Genomic DNA, 25,312 nt, shown 5'->3' with positions numbered 1-25,312 from the left:
GCGCACAAGCAGCGACTAACAATTTGCCTGCGAGGCACACTGACCTGAGTATCCAGGGCTGGTTTGTCCGACCGGGGTGAAGGGTGTCTGTTGCATGGCCAGCTGGTGTAACTTGGTGAGCTGGAGGGAGGGTGGGAGAGCTGGTTAGAGAGTCCGGCATGAGTACACACCAGGAACATTACTACATACAGCAAAGCTTTTAACCATGTTTACACTTGGAACACCGCAGACTCAAAGTAGCGACCTCGGTCCACTTGAAAGTGAAGGGATTCCCTGGGGATTAGAGCTCATCGCGCACAGTCAGCCCCACCCAATCTTCTCCCCCTGTCCCCGCTAGAGCGCGGGCTCCAGGCTCCCACCCCTAGTGCCACATTGTTTACACGCAGGGCCCCCGACAGTCAGTGGCGGTGGCAGGACTCGGAGTCAAGCCCGATCCTTCACACACACCCCGAGTAACAGGGGTCACTGGACAGTGACGGGCGATGGGAACCTTGATCTCCAGGGGCTCAGGGGTCAATCTCCACCCCGACTTGCTGAGATCAGCGAGCCTGCAGGGCGACAACGGACAGTATCTTCCACGCACCCCCCGCACCCCCCCCCGCCCCACAAAACCTCCTGCCAGCCCTCAAATCTCCATCACCCGTCCCACAGGGAACTCCCGCTGTTTCAAGTGGAACCGGTTGGGCACGGCTCCGAAGGACTTGCCCCGAACATGATGCGCTCACAGTTCTCGTTTAGAATTCCCGATTGAAAAGTTTTAGTTTGAGTTCAGTGCGGTGACAAAAAACTTTTTCTGAGCGCGCTGCTCCCGAAACTCTGAAGGGCGGTGCAGATTCCTAAGCTATTTGGAGAAGAGCGACAGATTCCGGGATGTATCTCTATAATCGCCGTGATCCCCCCACACATTTGCCTCCACACAGTGCCAAGGGGCCAGGGTGATGGGACTGGGCATGGTGTTCACTACCGGTACTGATGGAGTCTCAGTTAGCACGTGCTGTGAGGCAGGGCAATTACCAGTCGACCATTGACCGGGGTCGGGATTGGAGGGGGGGGGGGAAACGAGACAGCTGCAGGAACCGATGGGGGGGGGGGGGGGACAAGATGACACATACATGCGCAGCACACACACACTCATTCACTCACTCACACTCACTCACACATATACACGCGCACATATACGCATACACACCGCACACTCTCACACACGCACATATACACACACGCGCGCCGCACACACACACACTCACTCACTCGCACACATACATACACGCACACTCATTCTCTCACTCGCGCACACTCACTCACACGAGAACGGGACATTGCAGTGTCGGAACTTTGGGCCTAAAACCTGCAATCACAGCCTTGGCAAAAGGCGTTTTATAGAAGTTATTAAAAAAATTAAAAATGAGAACTCACATCGGGATGTGGGATGGCAAACTGTCCCTGAATCGTGTACGCCTACAAGATTGAGACAAAAAAAAGTGCTGTGAATACCGGCACTGAATCTCCTTCCTAGCCGCGGCAATTCATGTGGGCATGCACTTTAACTGGAGCAAACCCTGGCATCGCCACCGTCTAACGCTTCGAGCAGAAGCCTCGGGCCTTTAAACAGCTTACGGCAGCGACTTAAACAGAGGGAAGGAAGGAACGAGAACACACCAAAAAAAATACTGTGGGACTCACCTGGCCGCCAGCAAAAATGACTGGGGCAGAGACGGGCTTGGGACGATATGGCACGGTGATACCCTTCGGGGGAGACTGCTTAAAGATAGAGAGAAACACACAAAATCAGACGGGCAATATCAGCGCGCCACAAGCCATGCTCACCCAGAGGCCAGCACGCGTGCAGCGCAGATACACGGGTACAATCACAGCGCACCACAGATCTACGGTCACCCAGAGGCCAGCACGCGTGCAGCGTAAAGATACACGCGTGCAGCGTAGATACACGGGTACAATCACAGCGCACCACAGAGCCATGCTCACCCATGGGCCAGCACGCGTGCAGCGTAAAGATACACGCGTGCAGCGTAGATACACGGGTACAATCACAGCGCACCACAGAGCCATGCTCACCCATGGGCCAGCACGCGTGCAGCGCAAAGATACACGGGTACAATCACAGCGCACCACAGAGCCATGCTCACCCATGGGCCAGCACGCGTGCAGCGCAAAGATACACGGGTACAATCACAGCGCACCACAGAGCCATGCTCACCCAGAGGCCAGCACGCGTGCAGCGTAAAGATACACGCGTGCAGCGTAGATACACGGGTACAATCACAGCGCGCCACAGAGCCATGCTCACTCATGGGCCAGCACGCGTGCAGCGCAAAGATACACGGGTACAAGCAAATCACATCACGATGATAAAACCACGGTCACCCACAGTGGTGAACACGTATGCAACGCAGATACACTGGTGCGACAACGCACAGACTTCAGTGTAACAGAGTAGTGCAACATCACTGGGATGCATTGCTGCAACACACGAGTGCACTTCTCCCTTGCAACCTTTGTCTTTATTAGCCGAGGCATGGAATACAACAGCAGGGAGGTTATGCTCGAACTGTATAAAACACTGGTTAGGCCACAGCTGGAGTACTGTGTGCAGTTCTGGTCACCACATTACAGGAAGGATGTGATTGCACTGGAGAGGGTACAGAGGAGATTTACCAGGATGTTGCACTGGAGAGTGTACGGGGGAGATTTACCAGGATGTTGTACTGGAGAGGGTACAGAGGAGATTTACCAGGATGTTGCACTGGAGAGGGTACAGAGGAGATTTACCAGGATGTTGCACTGGAGAGGGTACAGAGGAGATTTACCAGAATGTTGCACTGGAGAGGGTACAGAGGAGATTTACCAGAATGTTGCACTGGAGAGGGTACAGAGGAGATTTACCAGGATGTTGTACTGGAGAGGGTACAGAGGAGATTTACCAGGATGTTGCACTGGAGAGGGTACAGAGGAGATTTACCAGGATGTTGCACTAGAGAGGGTACAGAGGAGATTTACCAGGATGTTGCACTGGGGAGGGTGCAGAGGAGATTTACCAGGATGTTGCACTGGAGAGGGTAGAGGAGATTTACCAGGATGTTGCACTGGAGAGGGTTCAGAGGAGATTTACCAGGATGTTGCACTGGAGAGGGTACAGAGGAGATTTACCAGGATGTTGCACTGGAGAGGGTACAGAGGAGATTTACCAGGATGTTGCACTGGCGAGGGTACAGAGGAGATTTACCAGGATGTTGCACTGGGGAGGGTGCAGAGGAGATTTACCAGGATGTTGCACTGGAGAGGGTACAGAGATTTACCAGGATGTTGCACTGGAGAGGGTACAGAGATTTACCAGGATGTTGCACTGGGGAGGGTACAGAGGAGATTTACCAGGATGTTGCCGGGACTGGAGAATTTTGGCGATGAGGAAAGATTGGATAGGCTGGGTCTGTTTTCTTTGGAACAGAGGAGGCTGAGGGGAGACCTGATTGAGGTGTATAAAATGATGAGGGGCCTGGATAGAGTGAATAGGAAGGACCTGTTTCCCTTGGCAGAGGGGTCAAGAACCAGGGGGCACAGATTGAAAGTAATTGAGGGGAGGTTTAGAGGGGATTTGAGGGGAAATGTCTTCACCCAGAGGGCAGTGGTAGAAAGGATGGTAGAGGCAGAAACCCTCACCACATTTGGACGTGCGCTTGAAGTCCCGTAACCTGCAGGGCTACGGACCGAGAGCGGGAAAGTGGGATCAGGCCGGGATAGCTCTTGGTCGGCCGGTGCAAGTCGGACACGATGGGAATCGAAATGGTCTCCGTCCGTGCTGTAAATGTCTGTGGTTCTACGATCTGTTATTTTGGGAGGATTCACAGACATGAGAACAGGAAGAGGATATTCAGCCCCTCGAGCCTGTTACATAAGAATTAGGAACAGGAGTAGGCCATCTAGCCCCTCGAGCCTGCTCCGCCATTCAACAAGATCATGGCTGATCTGGCCATGGACTCAGCTCCACTTACCCGCCCGCTCCCCATAACCCTTAATTCCCTTATTGGTTAAACATCTATCTATCTGTGACTTGAATACATTCAATGAGCTAGCCTCAACTGCTTCCCTGGGCAGAGAATTCCACAGATTCACAACCCTCTGGGAGAAGAAATTCCTTCTCAACTCGGTTTTAAATTGGCTCCCCCGTATTTTGAGGCTGTGCCCCTAGTTCTAGTCTCCCCGACCAGTGGAAACAACCTCTCTGCCTCTATCTTGTCTATCCCTTTCATTATTTTAAATGTTTCTATAAGATCACCCCTCATCCTTCTGAACTCCAACGAGTAAAGACCCAGTCTATTTAATCTATCATCATAAGGTAACCCCCTCATCTCCGGAATCAGCCTAGTGAATCGACTCTGTACCCCCTCCAAAGCTAGTATATCCTTCCTTAAGTAAGGTGACCAAAACTGCACGCTGTACTCCAGGTGCGGCCTCACCAATACCCTGTACAGTTGCAGCAGGACCTCCCTGCTTTTGTACTCCATCCCTCTCGCAATGAAGGCCAACATTCCATTCGCCTTCCTGATTACCTGCTGCACCTGCAAACTAACTTTTTGGGATTCATGCACAAGGACCCCCAGGCCCTCTGCACCTCAGCATGTTGTAATTTCTCCCCATTCAAATAATATTCCCTTTTACTGTTTTTTTCCCCCAAGGTGGATGACCTCACACTTTCCGACATTGTATTCCATTTGCCAAAACTTAGCCCATTTGCTTAACCTATCTAAATCTCTTTGCAGCCTCTCTGTGTCCTCTACACAACACGCTTTCCCACTAATCTTTGTGTCATCTGCAAATTTTGTTACACTACACTCTGTCCCCTCTTCCAGGTCATCTATGTATATTGTAAACAGTTGTGGTCCCAGCACTGATCCCTGTAGCACACCACTAACCACCGATTTCCAACCCGAAAAGGATCCATTTATCCCGACTCTCTGCTTTCTGTTCGCCAGCCAATTCTCGATCCATGCTAATACATTTCCCCTGACTCCACGTACCTTTATCTTCTGCAGTAACCTTTTGTGTGGCACCTTATCGAATGCCTTTTGGAAATCTAAATACACCACATCCATCGGTACACCTCTATCCACCATGCTCGTTATATCCCCAAAGAATTCCAGTAAATTAGTCAAACATAATTTCCCCTTCATGAATCCATGTTGCGTCTGCTTGATTGCACTATTCCTATCTAGATGTCCCGCTATTTCTTCCTTAATGATAGCTTCAAGCATTTTCCCCACTACAGATGTTAAACTAACCGGCCTATAGTTACCTGCCTTCTGCCCCCTTTTTTAAACAGAGGCGTTACATTAGCTGCTTTCCAATCCGATGGTACCTCCCCAGAGTCCAGAGAATTTTGGTAGATTATAACGAATGCATCTGCTATAACTTCCGCCATCTCTTTTAATACCCTGGGATGCATTTCATCAGGACCAGTGGACTTGTCTACCTTGAGTCCCATTAGCCTGTCCAGCACTACCTCCCTAGTGATAGTGATTGTCTCAAGGTCCTCCCTTCCCACATTCCCATGACCAGCAATTTTTGGCATGGTTTTTGTGTCTTCCACTGTGAAGACCGAAGCAAAATAATTGTTTAAGGTCTCAGCCATTTCCACATTTCCCATTATTAAATCCCCCTTCTCATCTTCTAAGGGACCAACATTTACTTTAGTCACTCTCTTCCGTTTTATATATCGATAAAAGCTTTTACTATCTGTTTTTATGTTTTGTGCAATTTTACTTTCGTAATCTATCTTTACTTTCTTTATCGCTTTCTTAGTCATTCTTTTCTGTTGTTTAAAATTTTCCCAATTAGGAACAGGAGGAGGCCATTCAGCCCCACGAGCCTGTTACATTAGGAACAGGAGGAGGCCATTCAGCCCCCCACGAGCCTGTTACATTAGGAACAGGAGGAGGTTTATTCAGCCCCTCGAGCCTGTTACATTAGGAACAGGAGGAGGCCATTCAGCCCCTCGAGCCTGTTACATTAGGAACAGGAGGAGGCCATTCAGCCCCTCGAGCCTGTTACATTAGGAAAAGGAGGAGGCCATTCAGCCCCCCACGAGCCTGTTACATTAGGAACAGGAGGAGGCCATTCAGCCCCCCACGAGCCTGTTACATTAGGAACAGGAGGAGGCCATTCAGCCCCACGAGCCTGTTACATTAGGAAAAGGAGGAGGCCCATTCAGCCCCTCGAGCCTGTTACGTTAGGAACAGGAGGAGGCCGTTCAGCCCCTCAGCACGGGTAAATGTGTCCCCAGCCCCCTGTACACGAGTAAATGTGTCCCCAGCCCCTTGTACACAGGTAAATGTGTTTCCCCCCCCCCCCTCCTGTAACACAGGACAAGCCCCTTTCCCCCTCCCTCGCCCATCCGTTGAATCCGGTTTTCCAGCTGAAAGGTCCAAATGTATAAGATTCTGAGGGGGGGCGTGACCGATAGATGCAGAGAGGATGTTTCCCCTTCATGAGGGAATCTAGAACTAGGGAGGCACAGTTTGGGTTTCCGTATTTAAGGATACACTTGCTTTGGAGGCTGTTCAGAGAAGGTTCACTGGGTTGATTCCGGGGATGAGGGGGTTGACTTATGAGGAAAGGTTGAGTAGGTTGGGCCTCTACTCATTGGAATTCAGAAGAATGAGAGGTGATCTTATGGAAACGTATCAGATAATGAGGGGGCTCGACAAGGTGGATGCAGAGAGGATGTTCCCACTGATGGGGGAGACTAGAACTAGGGGGCATGGTCTTAGAATGAGGGGCCGCCCATTTAAAACTGAGATGAGGAGGAATTTCTTCTCTCAGAGGGTTGTAAATCTGTGGAATTCTCTGCCCCAGAGAGCTGTGGAGGCTGGGACATTGAATATATTTAAGGTGGAGATAGACAGATTTTTGAGCGATAAGGGAGTGAAGGGTTATGGGGAGCGGGCGGGGAAGTGGAGCTGAGTCCATGATCGGATCAGCCATGGTCGTATTAAATGGCGGAGCAGTCTCGAGGGGTCGAATGGCCCACTCCTGCTCCTATTTCTTATGTTTAAACGACGGCCCAACCCCCGTGAGCTCAGGCACAGGTATCCGTCTGCAAAAGCACAAATCACTTGCAACTACCTCAAGGATCACCACACAGATTTGCTTGGCGCACTCAATGATTGAGGCTGGGATCCCGGCGATGGTGATTGCACGTTCGGTCGAGTTGGGCAGCATGTCTCCGGCTACTTGGACCTGGGCCCCAGTCGACTGCGGGGGGAAAACACAGGACACACACAGGTCAGGCCCCGCGGTAACGGACACACAGGTCAGGCCCGGCGGAAAGACAGGTCAGGCCCGGCGGAAAGACAGGTCAGGCCCGGCGGAAAGACAGGTCAGGCCCGGCGGAAAGACAGGTCAGGCCCGGCGGAAAGACAGGTCAGGCCCGGCGGAAAGACAGGTCAGGCCCGGCGGAAAGACAGGTCAGGCCCGGCGGAAAGACAGGTCAGGCCCGGCGGAAAGACAGGTCAGGCCCGGCGGAAAGACAGGTCAGGCCCGGCGGAAAGACAGGTCAGGCCCGGCGGAAAGACAGGTCAGGCCCGGCGGAAAGACAGGTCAGGCCCGGCGGAAAGACAGGTCAGGCCCGGCGGAAAGACAGGTCAGGCCCGGCGGAAAGACAGGTCAGGCCCGGCGGAAAGACAGGTCAGGCCCGGCGGAAAGACAGGTCAGGCCCGGCGGAAAGACAGGTCAGGCCCGGCGGAAAGACAGGTCAGGCCCGGCGGAAAGACAGGTCAGGCCCGGCGGAAAGACAGGTCAGGCCCGGCGGAAAGACAGGTCAGGCCCGGCGGAAAGACAGGTCAGGCCCGGCGGAAAGACAGGTCAGGCCCGGCGGAAAGACAGGTCAGGCCCGGCGGAAAGACAGGTCAGGCCCGGCGGAAAGACAGGTCAGGCCCGGCGGAAAGACAGGTCAGGCCCGGCGGAAAGACAGGTCAGGCCCGGCGGAAAGACAGGTCAGGCCCGGCGGAAAGACAGGTCAGGCCCGGCGGAAAGACAGGTCAGGCCCGGCGGAAAGACAGGTCAGGCCCGGCGGAAAGACAGGTCAGGCCCGGCGGAAAGACAGGTCAGGCCCGGCGGAAAGACAGGTCAGGCCCGGCGGAAAGACAGGTCAGGCCCGGCGGAAAGACAGGTCAGGCCCGGCGGAAAGACAGGTCAGGCCCGGCGGAAAGACAGGTCAGGCCCGGCGGAAAGACAGGTCAGGCCCGGCGGAAAGACAGGTCAGGCCCGGCGGAAAGACAGGTCAGGCCCGGCGGAAAGACAGGTCAGGCCCGGCGGAAAGACAGGTCAGGCCCGGCGGAAAGACAGGTCAGGCCCGGCGGAAAGACAGGTCAGGCCCGGCGGAAAGACAGGTCAGGCCCGGCGGAAAGACAGGTCAGGCCCGGCGGAAAGACAGGTCAGGCCCGGCGGAAAGACAGGTCAGGCCCGGCGGAAAGACAGGTCAGGCCCGGCGGAAAGACAGGTCAGGCCCGGCGGAAAGACAGGTCAGGCCCGGCGGAAAGACAGGTCAGGCCCGGCGGAAAGACAGGTCAGGCCCGGCGGAAAGACAGGTCAGGCCCGGCGGAAAGACAGGTCAGGCCCGGCGGAAAGACAGGTCAGGCCCGGCGGAAAGACAGGTCAGGCCCGGCGGAAAGACAGGTCAGGCCCGGCGGAAAGACAGGTCAGGCCCGGCGGAAAGACAGGTCAGGCCCGGCGGAAAGACAGGTCAGGCCCGGCGGAAAGACAGGTCAGGCCCGGCGGAAAGACAGGTCAGGCCCGGCGGAAAGACAGGTCAGGCCCGGCGGAAAGACAGGTCAGGCCCGGCGGAAAGACAGGTCAGGCCCGGCGGAAAGACAGGTCAGGCCCGGCGGAAAGACAGGTCAGGCCCGGCGGAAAGACAGGTCAGGCCCGGCGGAAAGACAGGTCAGGCCCGGCGGAAAGACAGGTCAGGCCCGGCGGAAAGACAGGTCAGGCCCGGCGGAAAGACAGGTCAGGCCCGGCGGAAAGACAGGTCAGGCCCGGCGGAAAGACAGGTCAGGCCCGGCGGAAAGACAGGTCAGGCCCGGCGGAAAGACAGGTCAGGCCCGGCGGAAAGACAGGTCAGGCCCGGCGGAAAGACAGGTCAGGCCCGGCGGAAAGACAGGTCAGGCCCGGCGGAAAGACAGGTCAGGCCCGGCGGAAAGACAGGTCAGGCCCGGCGGAAAGACAGGTCAGGCCCGGCGGAAAGACAGGTCAGGCCCGGCGGAAAGACAGGTCAGGCCCGGCGGAAAGACAGGTCAGGCCCGGCGGAAAGACAGGTCAGGCCCGGCGGAAAGACAGGTCAGGCCCGGCGGAAAGACAGGTCAGGCCCGGCGGAAAGACAGGTCAGGCCCGGCGGAAAGACAGGTCAGGCCCGGCGGAAAGACAGGTCAGGCCCGGCGGAAAGACAGGTCAGGCCCGGCGGAAAGACAGGTCAGGCCCGGCGGAAAGACAGGTCAGGCCCGGCGGAAAGACAGGTCAGGCCCGGCGGAAAGACAGGTCAGGCCCGGCGGAAAGACAGGTCAGGCCCGGCGGAAAGACAGGTCAGGCCCGGCGGAAAGACAGGTCAGGCCCGGCGGAAAGACAGGTCAGGCCCGGCGGAAAGACAGGTCAGGCCCGGCGGAAAGACAGGTCAGGCCCGGCGGAAAGACAGGTCAGGCCCGGCGGAAAGACAGGTCAGGCCCGGCGGAAAGACAGGTCAGGCCCGGCGGAAAGACAGGTCAGGCCCGGCGGAAAGACAGGTCAGGCCCGGCGGAAAGACAGGTCAGGCCCGGCGGAAAGACAGGTCAGGCCCGGCGGAAAGACAGGTCAGGCCCGGCGGAAAGACAGGTCAGGCCCGGCGGAAAGACAGGTCAGGCCCGGCGGAAAGACAGGTCAGGCCCGGCGGAAAGACAGGTCAGGCCCGGCGGAAAGACAGGTCAGGCCCGGCGGAAAGACAGGTCAGGCCCGGCGGAAAGACAGGTCAGGCCCGGCGGAAAGACAGGTCAGGCCCCGCGGAAAGACAGGTCAGGCCCCGCGGAAAGACAGGTCAGGCCCCGCGGAAAGACAGGTCAGGCCCCGCGGAAAGACAGGTCAGGCCCCGCGGAAAGACAGGTCAGGCCCCGCGGAAAGACAGGTCAGGCCCCGCGGAAAGACAGGTCAGGCCCCGCGGAAAGACAGGTCAGGCCCCGCGGAAAGACAGGTCAGGCCCCGCGGAAAGACAGGTCAGGCCCCGCGGAAAGACAGGTCAGGCCCCGCGGAAAGACAGGTCAGGCCCCGCGGAAAGACAGGTCAGGCCCCGCGGAAAGACAGGTCAGGCCCCGCGGAAACAAACACACAGGACACGCAGAGGTCAGACCCCGGGGAAACACAGGACACGCACAGGTCAGGCCCCGGGGAAATACAGGACACGCACAGGTCAGGCCCCGGGGAAACACAGGACACGCACAGGTCAGGCCCCGGGGAACAAACACACACAAGAACATCAGAGTCAGGAGCAGGAGTCCCTCACTGCTCCCCCTCTCCCGCACCGCCCCGCGGATCAATGGTTAGCCCCTAACCCCCGGGGGATCAATGGTTAGCCCCTCACTTCTTCCCCCCATCCCAACCCAAGGAACAATGGTTAGCCCCCGCACTCCCCCCTGGGGATCAATGGTTTTCCCCTCACTCCCCCGGAGATCAATGGTTAGCCCCTCACTCCCCACAGGGGATCAATGGTTAGCCCCTCTCTCCCCCCATCCTGGGATCAATGGTTAGCCCCTCACTCACCCCCTCCCCCGGGGAATCAATGGTTAGCCCCTCACTCCCCCCAGGGGATCAATGGTTAGCCCCTCACTCCCCCCAGGGATCAATGGTTAACTCCTCACTCCCCCCGGGGATCAATGGTTAGCTCCTCACTCCCCCCGGGGATCAATGGTTAGCTCCTCACTCCCCCGGGGATCAATGGTTAGCTCCTCACTCCCCCCGGGGATCAATGGTTATCTCCTCACTCCCCCCAGGGGATCAATGGTTAGCCCCCTCACTCCCCCCAGGGGATCAATGGTTAGCCCCCTCACTCCCCCCAGGGGATCAATGGTTAGCTCCTCACTCCCCCCAGGGGATCAATGGTTAGCCCCCTCACTCCCCCCAGGGGATCAATGGTTAGCTGCTCACTCCCCCCGGGGATCAATGGTTAGCCCCTCACTCCCCCCCAGGGGATCAATGGTTAGCCCCTCACTCCCCCCGGGGGATCAATGGTTAGCTCCTCACTCCCCCCGGGGGATCAATGGTTAGCCCCTCACTCCCCCCAGGGGATCAATGGTTAGCTCCTCACTGACCCTCCCCCCGGAACCATCACCATCCGACTGCCCGGGTTAGCCTCCATGTTCCCGCTCCAGTCCCCACTCACACAGGACACTACAACCTCACAGCCCCAGTCTGTGCTAATCCTGGAGACACAACCGATGCCCCCGGCAGCATTTCCCAAACCCCCGCCAGGGCTCCAGGCAGAGTCCCCCTCGGCCCAGCCTGGGCTGGCTCTGTATCCGCCCCGGCCGGCTCAGTCGCTCTCACCTCACGAATCTCCTTGATTTTACAGCCTCCTTTCCCGATCAGCGAGCCACACTGGCTGGCGGGAATGACGATGCGTAGGGTGACGGGTGGCTGGCTGGTGGCTGTGCTGTTGGCCATCGCACTGTTAATATCCTGGGGATAATCACAGGGTCAGTGAACCGGACAGTCGGAGCCTCCCCAAACCCCACAGAACGCAGTGGCCCTGCTGTTGGCCATCGCACTGTTAATATCCTGGGGATAATCACAGGGTCAGTGAACCGGACAGTCAGAGCCTCCCCAAATCACACAGAGCGCAGTGGCCCTGCTGTTGGCCATCGCACTGTTAATATCCTGGGGATAATCACAGGGTCAGTGAACCGGACAGTCGGAGCCTCCCCAAATCACAGAGCCATCGCACTGTTAATATCCTGGGGATAATCACAGGGTCAGTGAACCGGACAGTCGGAGCCTCCCCAAATCACACAGAGCGCAGTGGCCCTGCTGTTGGTCATCGCACTGTTAATATCCAGGCCAACATCCCCAGCATTGAAGCACTGACCACACTAGATCAGCTCCGCTGGGCGGGCGACAGTGTTTGCATGCCTGCCACGAGACTCCCAAAGCAAGTGCTCTACGCAAACGAGCCAAAGGTGGGGCAGAGGAAACGTTACAAGGGACCACCCTCAAAGCCTCCCTGATAAAGTGCAACATCCCCACCGACACCTGGGAGTCCTTGGCCAAAGACCAGTCCGCCCTAAGTGGAGGAAGTGCATCCGGGAGGGCGCTGAGCACCTCGAGTCTCGTCGCCGAGACCATGCAAAAACCAAGTGCATGCAGCGAAAGGAGCGTGCGGCAAACCTGTCCCACCCTCCCCTTCCCTCAACGACTATCTGTCCCACCTGTGATTCCGGTATTGGACTGTTCAGTCACCTGAGAACACACTTCAGGAGTGGAAGCAAGTCTTCTTCGATTCCGAGGGACTGCCTATGATGATGTTGATAAATATCCTGGGGACAGTCAGTCAGTTAACCAAACACTTACTGCCTCCCCAAATCACACAAAACACAGACCCTTTGCCCCAAATCACACAGAGCGCGGTGGCCCTGCTGTTGGCCATCGCACTGCTAATATCCTGGGGATAATCACAGGGTCAGTGAACCGGACAGTCGGAGCCTCCCCAAACCACACACAGCGCTGTGGCCCTGCTGTTGGCCATCGCACTGTTAAGATCCTGCGGGCGGACGGGCGGGAAGGATAGGAAGGAAGAAGAAAGGACGGAAGAAAAGGAAGGCAGGAAGGAATTACATTGACAGTGCCTTTCACGACCACTGAATGTGTCAAAGCTCTCTATAGCCTGTGAAGTACTTTTTGGGGGTGCAGTCATTGTTGTAATGTGGGAAACACGGCAACCAATTTGCGCACAGCAAGCTCCCACAAACAGCAATAAGGACCCAGATAATCTGGTTTTATGTTGATTGAAGGATAAATATTGGCCCCAGGACACTGGGTATAACTTCCTGCTCTTCTTCGAACTAGTGTCATGGGATCTTTTACATCCACCTGAGCGTGCAGATGGGACCTCAGTTTAACGTCTCATCCGAAAGACAGCACCTCCACAGTGCAGCGCTCCCTCAGTACCACCCTTCTGACAGTGTGGCGATCCCTCAGTACTGTCCCTCCGACAGTGCGGCACTCCCTCAGTACTGCCCTTCCGACAGTGCAGCACTCCCTCAGTACTGCCCCTCCGACAGTACGGCGCTCCCTCAGTACTGCCCCTCCGACAGTGCGGCAGTCCCTCAGTACTGCCCCTCCGACAGTGCGGCGCTCCCTCAGTACTGCCCCTCCGACAGTGCGGCGCTCCCTCAGTACTGCCCCTCCGACAGTGCGGCGCTCCCTCAGTACTGCCCCTCCGACAGTGCGGCACTCCCTCAGTACTGCCCCTCCGACAGTGCGGCGCTCCCTCAGTACCGCCCCTCCGACAGTGCGCCGCTCCCTCAGTACTGCCCGTCCGACAGTGCGCCGCTCCCTCAGCACTGCCCCTCCGACAGTGCGGCACTCCCTCAGTACTGCCCCTCCGACAGTGCGCCGCTCCCTCAGCACTGCCCCTCCGACAGTGCGGCTCTCCCTCAGTACTGCCCCTCCGACAGTGCGGCTCTCCCTCAGCACTGCCCCTCCGACAGTGCGGCACTCCCTCAGTACTGCCCCTCCGACAGTGCGGTGCTCCCTCAGTACTGCCCCTACGACAGTGCGGCTCTCCCTCAGCACTGCCCCTCCGACAGTGCGGCTCTCCCTCAGTACTGCCCCTCCGACAGTGCGGCTCTCCCTCAGCACCACACTGGGAGTGTCAGCCTAGATTTCTGTGCTCAGGGCCCTGGAGTGGGACTTGAACCCACAATCTTCCGACTCAGAGGAGTGTGTGCTGCCCACTGAGCCACAGCTGACACTCCCAGGACAGACAGCAGAAACTACGGACGGTGTTGCGGCCCTGGGGATAGAGAACGGATTTCCGTACCTCTTCCAGTTTGTGAGTGATCATCGCAAAAGCTGTGAAGATGGCATTGGTGGGGCCAGACAGAGTAACGATCCGCTCGGGGCAGTTTCCTTCGGAGATATTAATTCGAGCTCCACTCTGCAAAGAGAAGGCAGGTTAATTCAGGAGGTCTTTATAGCTTAACAAAGGAAGCAAAGGTTTGGTGAAGGTTGTACGGTGGTTATGTCACTGGACTAGTAATCCCCAGCATCGAAGCACTGACCACACTCGACCAGCTCCGCTGGGCAGGGCCACATTGTCCGCATGGTCCCCCCAGACACGAGACTCCCCAAAGCGAGCGCTCTACTCGGAACTCCTTCACGGGCAAACGAGCCAAAGGTGGGCAGAGGGAACGTTACAAGGGACCACCCTCAAAGCCTCCCTGATAAAGTGCAACATCCCCACCGACACCTGGGAGTCCCTGGGCCCAAAGACCAGTCCGCCCTAAGTGGAGGGAGTGCATCCGGGAGGGCGCTGAGCACCTCGAGTCTCGTCGCCGAGAGCGTGCAGAAACCAAGCGCAGGCAGCGGAAGGAGCGTGCGGCAAACCAGTCCCACCCTCCCCTTCCCTCAACGTCTGTCTGTCCCACCCTGTGACAGGGACTGTGGTTCCCGTATTGGACTGTTCAGTCGCTTAAGGACTCGTGTTTAGAGTGGAGGCAAGTCTTCCTCGATTCCGAGGGACTGACTACGATGATGATGATGATGATGCAATAATCCAGAGGCCTGGACGAATAATCCGACGATGTGAGTTCGAATCCCACCCTGGCCGCTGGGGAATTTAAATTCAGTTCATTAAATAAATCTGGAATGAAAAGCTCACGTCGGTAATGGTGGCCATGGAACTATCGGGTGGATAAGGGGGAACCAGTGGATGTGGTGTATTTGGATTTCCAGAAGGCATTTGACAAGGTGCCACATAAAAGGTTACTGCACAAGATAAAAGTTCATGGGGTTGGGGGTAATATATTAGCCTGGATAGAAGATTGGCTAACTAACAGAAAACAGAGAGTCGGGATAAATGGTTCATTCTCTGGTTGGCAATCAGTAACTAGTGGGGTGCCGCAGGGATCAGTGCTGGGGCCCCAACTATTTACAATCTATATTAACGACTTGGAAGAGGGGACTGAGTGTAACGTAGCCAAGTTTGCTGATGATACAAAGATGGGAGGAAAAGCAATGTGTGAGGAGGACACAAAAAATCTGCAAAAGGACATAGACAGGCTAAGTGAGTGGGCAGATGGAGTATAATGTTGGAAAGTGTGAGGTCATGCACTTTGGCAGAAAAAAAATCAAAGAGCAAGTTATTATTTAAATGGAGAAAGATTGCAAAGTGCCGCAGTACAGCGGGACCTGGGGGTACTTGTGCATGAAACACAAAAGGTTAGTATGCAGGTACAGCAAGTGATCAGGAAGGCCAATGGTACCTTGGCCTTTATTGCAAAGGGGATGGAGTATAAAAGCAGGGAAGTCTTGCTCCAGTTATACAGGGTATTGGTGAGGCCACACCTGGAATACTGCATACAGTTTTGGTCTCCGTATTTACGAAAGGATATACTTGCTTTGGAGGCAGTTCAGAGAAGGTTCACTCGGTTGATTCCGGGGATGAGGGGGTTGACTTATGAGGAAAGGTTGAGTAGGTTGGGCCTCTACTCATTGGAATTCAGAAGAATGAGAGGTGATCTTATCGAAACGTATCAGATTATGAGGGGGCTCGACAAGGTGGATGCAGAGAGGATGTTCCCACTGATGGGGGAGACTAGAACTAGGGGGCATGGTCTTAGAATAAGGGGCCGCCCATTTAAAACTGAGATGAGGAGGAATTTCTTCTCTCAGAGGGTTGTAAATCTGTGGAATTCTCTGCCCCAGAGAGCTGTGGAGGCTGGGACATTGAATATATTTAAGGCGGAGATAGACAGATTTTTGAGCGATAAGGGAGTGAAGGGTTATGGGGAGCGGGCGGGGAAGTGGAGCTGGATCCATGATCGTATTAAACGGCGGAGCAGGCTCGAGGGGCCACATGGTCGACTCCTGCTCCTATTTCTTACGTTCTTATGGATTGTCGGATAAACCCATCTGGTTGACGAATGTCCTTTAGGGAAGGAAATCTGCCGTCCTTACCCGGTCTGGCTGTATATGTGCCTGTAGACCCACATCAATGTGATTGACTCTTTAACTGCCCCTCTGGAATGGCCCAGCGAGACACTCAGTTGTAACAAAACGGCTATGACTAAGTCAGCACTGTGGGAGCACCTTCACCACACGGGACTGCAGCGGTTCAAGGCAGCGGCTCACCACCACCTTCTCAAGGGCGAGTAAGGGATGGGCAATAAATGCCGGCCTTGCCAGTGAAGCCAACATCCCATGAACCAATAAATAATTTTTTAAATGGCCTCACCTCCTCGCGCATCTTCTTAACGGTCTCTCCTTTCTGGGAGGGGGGGGGGGGGGGGGAAGAAAGAGACAATGTGGTTAAACCTGCAAACAGTGACACCACACAAAAGACAGTGAAATAATGCAGAAATATTTAACTAACCTTCCCAATAATGCTTCCCACTTCCTGTAACAATAGAAAACACAAGGTCAGCCATCCAGGGGAAACAGTAACAAAAATAACTTCAAACTCCCCCCCCCCCACAATGAAAACACAGTGAAATCGGACAGCCAAATGTACAACACATAAAAACATAAGAGTTCGGAGCAGGCCATTCGGCCCCTCGAGCCTGCTCCGCCATTCAATGAGATCACGGCTGATCTTCTACCTCAACTCCACATTCCCGCCCAATCCCCATATCCCTCGATTCCCTCAATATCCCAAAAATCTATCGATTTCAGCCTTGAATATAACAACCGAAGAAACAGGAGCAGGAGTGGGCCATTGGGCCCCTCGAGCCTGCTCCGCCATTTAATACGACCATGGGCTGATCCGATCATGGACCCAGCTCCACTTCCCCGCCCGCTCCCCATAACCCTTCACTCCCTTATCGCTCAAAAATCTGTCTATCTCCACCTTAAATATATTCAATGTCCCAGCCTCCACAGCCCTCTGGGGCAGAGAATTCCACAGATTTACAACCCTCTGAGAGAAGAAATTCCTCCTCATCTCAGTTTTAAATGGGCGGCCCCTTATTCTAAGACCATGCCCCCTAGTTCTAGTCTCCCCCATCAGTGGGAACATCCTCTCTGCATCCACCTTGTCGAGCCCCCTCATAATCTTATACGTTTCCATAAGATCACCTCTCATTCTTCTGAACTCTAATGAGTAGAGGCCCAACCTCCTCAACCTTTCCTCATAAGTCAACCCCCTCATCTCCGGAATCAACCGAGTGAACCTGCTCGGAACAGCCTCCAATGCAAGTATACTCTCCCTTAAATACGGAGACCAAAACTGTATGTAATACTCCAGGTGTGGCCTCACCAATACCTTGTACAGTTGTAGCAGGACTTCTCTGCTTTTATAATCCATCCCCTTTGCAATAAAGACCAACATTCCATTTGCAATCCTGATCACTTGCTGTACCTGCATACTCACTGTTTGTGTTTCATGCACAAGGACCCCCAGGTCCCTCTGTACTGCAGCACTTTGCAATTTTTCTCCATTTAAATTATAATTGGCTTTACTATTTTTTTTTATATACCCAACGACTGAGCCTCCAGGGTAGAGAATTCCAGAGACTCACCACCCTCCGAGTGAAGAAATTCCTCATCTCCGTCCTCAGGCTGATCCCTTATCCTGAGACTGTGACCCCTGGTTCTAGACTCCCCAGCCCAGGGGAAACATCCTCCCTGCATCTACCCCGTCATGCCCTGTAAAAATGTTGTATGTTTCAATGAGATCACCTCTCATTCTTCTAAACTCCAGAGACTATTGGCCTCATCTATACTCAATCTCTCCTCATAAGACAATCCCTCACCCCCCCCCCCTCCCCAGGAATCAGTCTGGTGACGATTTCTTGCACTGCCTCTATGGGCCAGGAGAATATACTGCGTTCTATCGCAATTGTCGGACTAAAAATTTTTGATTAGGAACTTCGCACACACCCTCACAAAACAAACTGACACCTTCCTGTGTTTTAGCACTCACCCACTCTCCCTCACGCCACAGAAACTTAGCCCTCCACCCCACCAGACACACCCCCCGCCACTTTCCTGCCTTGCATCTCCCCCACCCCCCGACGCACACTTTCGCACCCCATAAACACCGCACCCCCTCAACATACACACGCACACCCCGCAGCCCCTTCCCTCTCCCGCCCCCACCACACACACCAGCCCCCGATACACATCTTCCCGCCCCACACACCCACGCCAACAACGCGAGTTTGCACACCACACCTTTCCATGCATCAATAGTCGCAGAGTAAGGGTGACATTCAAGCCTCCTTCAACACCGGTGTCCATGGCTGATAAATGGATGGAGTCTGCAGCTGGCCAACAGATGAATCGATGGTCACAGAAAAGGTACCTAAAAAATAAACAAACAGGGGTAGAATTATTTCACTTAGTATCTCAACCAGGAGCTGAGTTAGCGGAACCACTGCGTATAATACCCCACCCCCCCCGGGGCAGTACTGGGGAAACTTCACTATAATATCCCACACCCCCGGTGCAGTACTGGGGAAACCTCCCTATAATACCCCACCCCCCCCCCCCCCCCGGGGCAGTACTGGGGAAACCTCCCTATAATATCCCCCCCCCCCCGGGGCAGTACTGGGGAAACGTCCCTATAATACCCCACACCCCCGGGGCAGTACTGGGGAAACGTCCCTGTAATATCCCACACCCCCGGGGCAGTACTGAGGAAACCTCCCTGTAATACCCCCCCCCCGGGGCACTACTGGAGAAACCTCCCTATAATACCCCACCCCCCCCCCCCCCCCGGGGCAGTACTGGGGAAACCTCCCTGTAATACCCCCCCCCCCCCGGGGCAGTACTGGAGAAACCTCCCTATAATACCCCCCCCCCCCCAGGGCAGTACTGGGGAAACCTCCCTGTAATACCCCACCCCCCCCGGGGCAGTACTGGGGAAACCTCCCTATAATACCCCACACCCCCGGGGCAGTACTGGAGAAACCTCCCTATAATACCCCACCCCCCCCGGGGCAGTACTGGGGAAACGTCCCTATAATACCCCACACCCCCGGGGCAGTACTGGAGAAACCTCCCTATAATACCCCACCCCCCCCGGGGCAGTACTGGGGAAACCTCCCTATAATACCCCACACCCCCAGGGCAGTACTGGGGAAACCTCCCTGTAATACCCCAAACCCCCGGGGCAGTACTGGAGAAACCTCCCTATAATACCCCAAACCCCCGGGGCAGTACTGGAGAAACCTCCCTGTAATACCCCAAACCCCCGGGGCAGTACTGGGGAAACCTCCCTATAATACCCCCCCCCCCCCCGCCTGGGGCAGTACTGGGGAAACCTCCCTGTAATACCCCCCCCCCCCGGGGCAGTACTGGGAAAACCTCCCTATAATACCCCACACCCCCCCCCCCCCCCCCCCCGGGGCAGTACTGGGGAAACCTCCCTATAATACCCCACACCCCCGGGGCAGTACTGGGGAAACCTCCCTATAATACCCCACACCCCCGGGGGCAGTACTGGGGAAACCTCCCTATAATACCCCACACCCCCGGGGCAGTACTGGGGAAACCTCCCTATAATACCCCACACCCCGGGGCAGTACGCAGTACTGGGGAAACATTCTTGAGAATACGTGTACAAATTGGGCAGGAACTGGTCACTGGGGGCAACAGACCCCAGTCTCCAGACTGCACCCAGTCACAGGCTCCTCGAGCAAGTGTGTCTACAGATCGACTTATTAGAGAGGGTCTCCTGTCCCTCAGCTCGGGGTCCGAGAGCTGTCGGTCCCAGCTATCAAACCGAATCTCGCTCCCTGTCCCAGTCCCCTAATCCTATTTCTTCCCCTCCCAGTCCCCGAATCCAGGCCGACACACCCCCCCGAGACAGAGTGGGCTGTGGAACCACAGACACCCCCCCAGACAGTGAACAATGAACGACTTCCCTTCTCCTCCCCCGGATAAGGAGGACAACACTCACCAAACCAGAGCTGGGACTTGGGGTTCTGCCAGCAATGGGTGGGAGCTGGGAATAAAAAGGGAGGTTGAGAACACTCAAATCCCAGCAGCCTCACAACAACAGTCACCCCGAGCCCCCCCATTAAACTCTCCGCACCCCCGGGTCACTCACTCAACCCCCCCTATCCCGCACCAACGCCCCCCCCCCACCAATTCCCACAACAATCGTCCACTAATCCTCCAACTCACACACCCTCCAATTACACACCAAACCGCTAACCCCCACAATCGCCCCCCACCTCCCCCCAGTGCCACGATCCCGACCAATCGACCCGCTGCCCATAAACCTCAAATGCCCCAATCCACCCTCCTCGCACTGACAATAATCCCCGACAACCACCACTAACTCTCTCTAACCCCCAATAACCCTCGATTAACCCCTAATGCCCAATAACCACCAACAATCCCCATTACCAACCCTCCATTAAACCCCCTCCAATCCCACTGACCCCCAATAAACCTCAATAATTCCCAATAACCTTCTAATTATCCCCCAATCCCAAACAACCGTCACCAAGACTTTATTACCCCCTCAATCCCTCTGACCATCAATAACCCCCAAACCTTCGATTAGCCCCCCAATGTCCAATAAACACCAACAACCCCATCAGCCTCTATTAACCCTCAATCTCTCTCTGACCCCCAATTACCCTCTATTAACCCCCCCAATCCCTCTGACCCCCGATAATCCTCTATTAATCCCTTGGACTCCCAATAACTCTCTATTAACCCCCAATTCCCATCACCGACCCCCCCCCATTAACCACCCAATCCTCAATAGCCCCCAATAAACCTCGAAATACCCAACAATCCCCATCACCGACCCCCCATTAACTCCCACCCCGACCCCCCATTCACATCATCGATCCCCCCAATCGCTGACCCCCCATTAATCCTCCCATCCCCAATCACCATCAACCATTCCCAACACCATCATCGACCCCCCATTCACCCCCCAATCCTCAATAACCTCCAATAAACCTCGATTAACCCCTCAATGCCCAACAATCCCCACTAACTCCATCACCGACCCCCCCAACCCCCCTATTCACCACCCACGAAGCCCCCTCTGACCTCCGCGACCTCCCTCCCCCGGCCTGTCTCCAAACTCTATTAAACACTGACCCCGCCCATTAACCCCCCAATCTCTCTGACCCCCAATAACCCTCGATTAACCCCACAATCCACACGAACCCCATCACCGAGCCGCCAACAACCGCCTGACCCCCCCCAATCCCATATTAACCCCCAATCACCCTCCCATTAATCCCCCCAATCCCACATTAACCCTCCCATTAAGCCCCCTCTGACTCCCCCACCGTGCGGCCTCCCTCCAAACTCGACTAAACATTAACCCCCTAGTCCCTCTCTAACCCTCAATAAACCCCCCAATGCCCAACAATCCACATCACGGAGCCCCCAATAACCCCCTCTGACCCCTCATTTCCCCTGACCTCCAATCCCATATTAACCCCCAATAAACCTCTATTAACCCCCCAATGCCCAACAATTCCCACGAACCCCATCACTGACACCCCCAATCCCTCTGACCCCCTACACCCCATTTTACCCCCTATAACTCCCCTAATCCCACATTAACCCCCAATAATCCCCCCCAATCCCACATTAACCAAACCCCCCCCATTAACCTCCCAAGAACCCCCTCTGACCCACCATTAATCCCCCCAATCCCACATTAAGCCCCAATAACACCCCTCTGACCCCACAATAACCCCCAATCTCTGACCCCCCCCAACCCCGATTACAGCCCAACCCCCCCATTAACCCCCTAATCCCTCCCTAACCCCACAATAGCCCTCCATTAACCCCCAAACTCTTCCTCCCCCCAATCCTCCATGAAGTCCCCATTAACCCTAGTCCCCCCCAATAACCACCTCTGACCCCACAATAACCCTCAATCTCTGACCACCCCCATTAATCCCCCCCAATCCCACATTAAGCCCTCTAACCCCCAATCACCTCCCCACTAACCCCCCAATCCCACATTAACCGCTCTAACCCCCCCCAATAACCCCTAAACCCCCCCAATAACACCTATTACCCCTCTAACACCCCAATAACCACCCTCTCATCCTCCAAACCCCCATTAAGTCCACACCAACCCCTATTAACCCCCCAATCCCACATTAACCTCACCACAAACCCCTATTACCCCCCCAATCCCTCTATTAACCTCTCACTAACCCCCAATCCCCCCATCAAGTCCCCACTAACCCCTACTACCCCCCAATCCCTCTATTAACCTCTCACTAACCCCCCAATCCCCCACTGATCCCGCATTAAGTCCCCACCAACCCCCCATTAAACTCCCCACTAACCCCTATTACCCCCCAATCCCTCTATTAACCGCTCACTAACCCCCAATCCTCCTCAGAACCCCCATTAACCCCCCAATCTCACATTAACCTCTCTAACCCCCCCCCCCAACAACCCCTCTAACCTCCCCATTAAGTTCCCACCAACACCTATTAACCCCCCCAATTAACCTCTCACTAACCCCCCAATACCCCTGACCCCCCATTAAGTCCCCACCAACCCCTATTAACCCCCCAATCCCTCAATTAACCTCTCACTAACTCCCAATCTCACTCTGACCCCCCCAATCCCAATTAACCTCTCTAACCCCCAATAACCTTCTGACCTCCCATTAAGTCCCCACTAACCCCCCAATCCCACATTAACCGCTCTAACCCACCCAATAACCCCTAATCCTCCCACGAACACCTATTACCCCTCTAACACCCCAATAACCACTCTCTCACCCCCCCAAACCGCCATTAAGTCCCCACCAACCCCTATTAACCCTCCAATCCCACATTAACCTCTCTAACCCCCAATCCCCCTAACCTCCTATTAAATCCCCACTAACCCCCCCAATCCCACATTAACCTCTCACTAACCCCCCCATTAACCTCCCCAATCCCCCTCAATTAACCTCCCCACAAACCCCTATTACCCCCCAATCCCACATTAACCTCTCACTAACCCCCAATCCCCCTCTGACCCCCCAATCACCCTATTCCCCCCCAATTCCACATTAACCTCTCACTAACCCCCCCATTAACCCCCAATCCCCCCTCTGACCCCCCATTAACCTCTCCACGAACCCCTATTCCCCCCAATCCCACATTAACCTCTCACTAACCCCCAATCCCCCTCTGACCCCCCCATTAACCCCCAATCCCCCTCTGACCACCCATTAACCCCCAATCCCCCTCTGACCACCCATTAACCCCCAATCCCCCTCTGACCACCCATTAACCCCCAATCCCCCTCTGACCACCCATTAACCCCCAATCCCCCTCTGACCACCCATTAACCCCCAATCCCCCTCTGACCCCCCCATTAACCCCCCAATCCCCCACGAACTCCTAGTCCCCCCCAATCCCACATTAACCTCTCTAGCCCCCAATCCCCCTATTCACCCCAATCACCCTCTGACCCCCCATTAAACTCCCCCCAATCCCACATTAACCCCCAATCCACCTCTGACCCCCACTAACCCCCAATCCCCCTCTGACCCCCAATAACCCCCAATCCCTCTGACCCCCCAATCCCCCACTAACCCCCAATCCCTCTGACCCCCCATTAACCCCCAATCCCCCTCTGACCCCCCACTAACCCCCCCAATCACCCTATTCCCCCCCTCTCACCCGGCCCGGCCCGCGGCCTCCCTCCCCCGGCCTGTCTCCAAACTCGAGGCCGAGGCTTGACTAGGCCCCTGGGAGTGTGTGGGGCCCCGGGCCCCGGGCCGCAGGCCCCGCGCCGCCCCCCCCGCGGGCCTTTACCTGTCGGGGGGAGGGGAGGGGGGGAAGGTCCGGGTCCGGGCGGGGGGCGGGGGGGTGGAGGAAGGCGGCGGGAGAGGAGAGGAAAGGAAGGCGGACGAGCAGCAAATGGCGGCGGGCGGCGAGCGGCGGCGGCGAGATTGAGAGAGAAAGCCTCACCTCTGACCCCGCCCCCGGCCCCGCCCGCTCTGCGGCTGCGCGCAGCCGTGCCCACGGCACCCCCGCCGCCGGCGCGCCTGCGCCGCCCGGGAGGGCGACCCGTCCGCGCCTGCGCCGCCTCCGCGCCCGCCGGCACCGCTGCTGCGCACTAGCGCGCCCAGTCTGCGAGGTACGCAGCGAGTTTTTTGTTGCAAACATTGTGCAAAGAGTTTTATACAAAGCAAATATTTATAAAATGCAGAGTTTTATACATTTATACTTAAACATTGCAGAGTTTTATACATTAATCCCATAGACTTAAACATTGCAGAGTTTTATACATTAGTCCCATAGACTTAAACATTGCAGAGTTTTATACATTAGTCACATAGACTTAAACATTGCAGAGTTTTATACATTATCCCATTGACTTAAACATTGCAGAGTTTTATACAAAGCAAATATTTTAAAAATGCAGAGTTTTATACATTAATCCCATAGACTTAAACATTGCAGAGTTTTATACATTAGTCCCATAGACTTAAACATTGCAGAGTTTTATACATTAGTCCCATAGACTTAAACATTGCAGAGTTTTATACATTAGTCCCATAGACTTAAACATTGCAGAGTTTTATACATTAGTCCCATAGACTTAAACATTGCAGAGTTTTATACATTAGTCACATAGACTTAAACATTGCAGAGTTTTATACATTAGTCCCATAGACTTAAACATTGCAGAGTTTTATACATTAGTCCCATAGACTTAAACATTGCAGAGTTTTATACATTAGTCCCATAGACTTAAACATTGCAGAGTTTTATACATTAGTCCCATAGACTTAAACATTGCAGAGTTTTATACATTAGTCACATAGACTTAAACATTGCAGAGTTTTATACATTAGTCCCATAGACTTAAACATTGCAGAGTTTTATACATTAGTCACATAGACTTAAACATTGCAGAGTTTTATACATTAGTCCCATAGACTTAAACATTGCAGAGTTTTATACATTAGTCCCATAGACTTAAACATTGCAGAGTTTTATACATTAGTCACATAGACTTAAACATTGCAGAGTTTTATACATTAGTCCCATAGACTTAAACATTGCAGAGTTTTATACATTAGTCCCATAGACTTAAACATTGCAGAGTTTTATACATTAGT

The 25,312-nt window shown here is 54.9% G+C and overlaps 1 protein-coding gene across 7 annotated transcripts; it reads right to left on the bottom strand.

Annotated features, from left to right (window-relative positions):
- Nucleotides 1-24,144, bottom strand: LOC139241023 (poly(rC)-binding protein 3-like). Of its 7 annotated transcripts, none has more exons than XM_070869737.1 (11): nucleotides 24,000-24,144; nucleotides 20,153-20,197; nucleotides 18,424-18,553; nucleotides 16,625-16,648; nucleotides 16,487-16,519; nucleotides 14,072-14,188; nucleotides 11,581-11,712; nucleotides 7,141-7,269; nucleotides 1,684-1,758; nucleotides 1,417-1,458; nucleotides 1-120 (listed from the first exon to the last, which is right to left on the bottom strand). In XM_070869737.1, the coding sequence occupies exons 3-11, from the start codon at nucleotides 18,487-18,489 to the stop codon at nucleotides 16-18; spliced, it is 723 nt and encodes a 240-aa protein (XP_070725838.1). In that variant the 5' UTR covers nucleotides 18,490-18,553; nucleotides 20,153-20,197; nucleotides 24,000-24,144; the 3' UTR covers nucleotides 1-15. The 7 variants fall into 7 exon arrangements, with proteins under 7 accessions (XP_070725838.1, XP_070725836.1, XP_070725839.1 ...); XM_070869735.1 differs by having other exon boundaries at nucleotides 1,684-1,761; nucleotides 24,000-24,140; XM_070869738.1 differs by lacking the exon at nucleotides 24,000-24,144 and adding an exon at nucleotides 23,865-23,886 and having other exon boundaries at nucleotides 1,684-1,761.
- Between the last annotated feature and the right edge of the window lie 1,168 nt (nucleotides 24,145-25,312).

The sequence above is a fragment of the Pristiophorus japonicus genome, chromosome X, assembly GCF_044704955.1.
Source record: "Pristiophorus japonicus isolate sPriJap1 chromosome X, sPriJap1.hap1, whole genome shotgun sequence".
NCBI lineage: Eukaryota > Metazoa > Chordata > Chondrichthyes > Pristiophoridae > Pristiophorus > Pristiophorus japonicus.
This window is presented reverse-complemented; position numbering and strand designations above follow the sequence as displayed.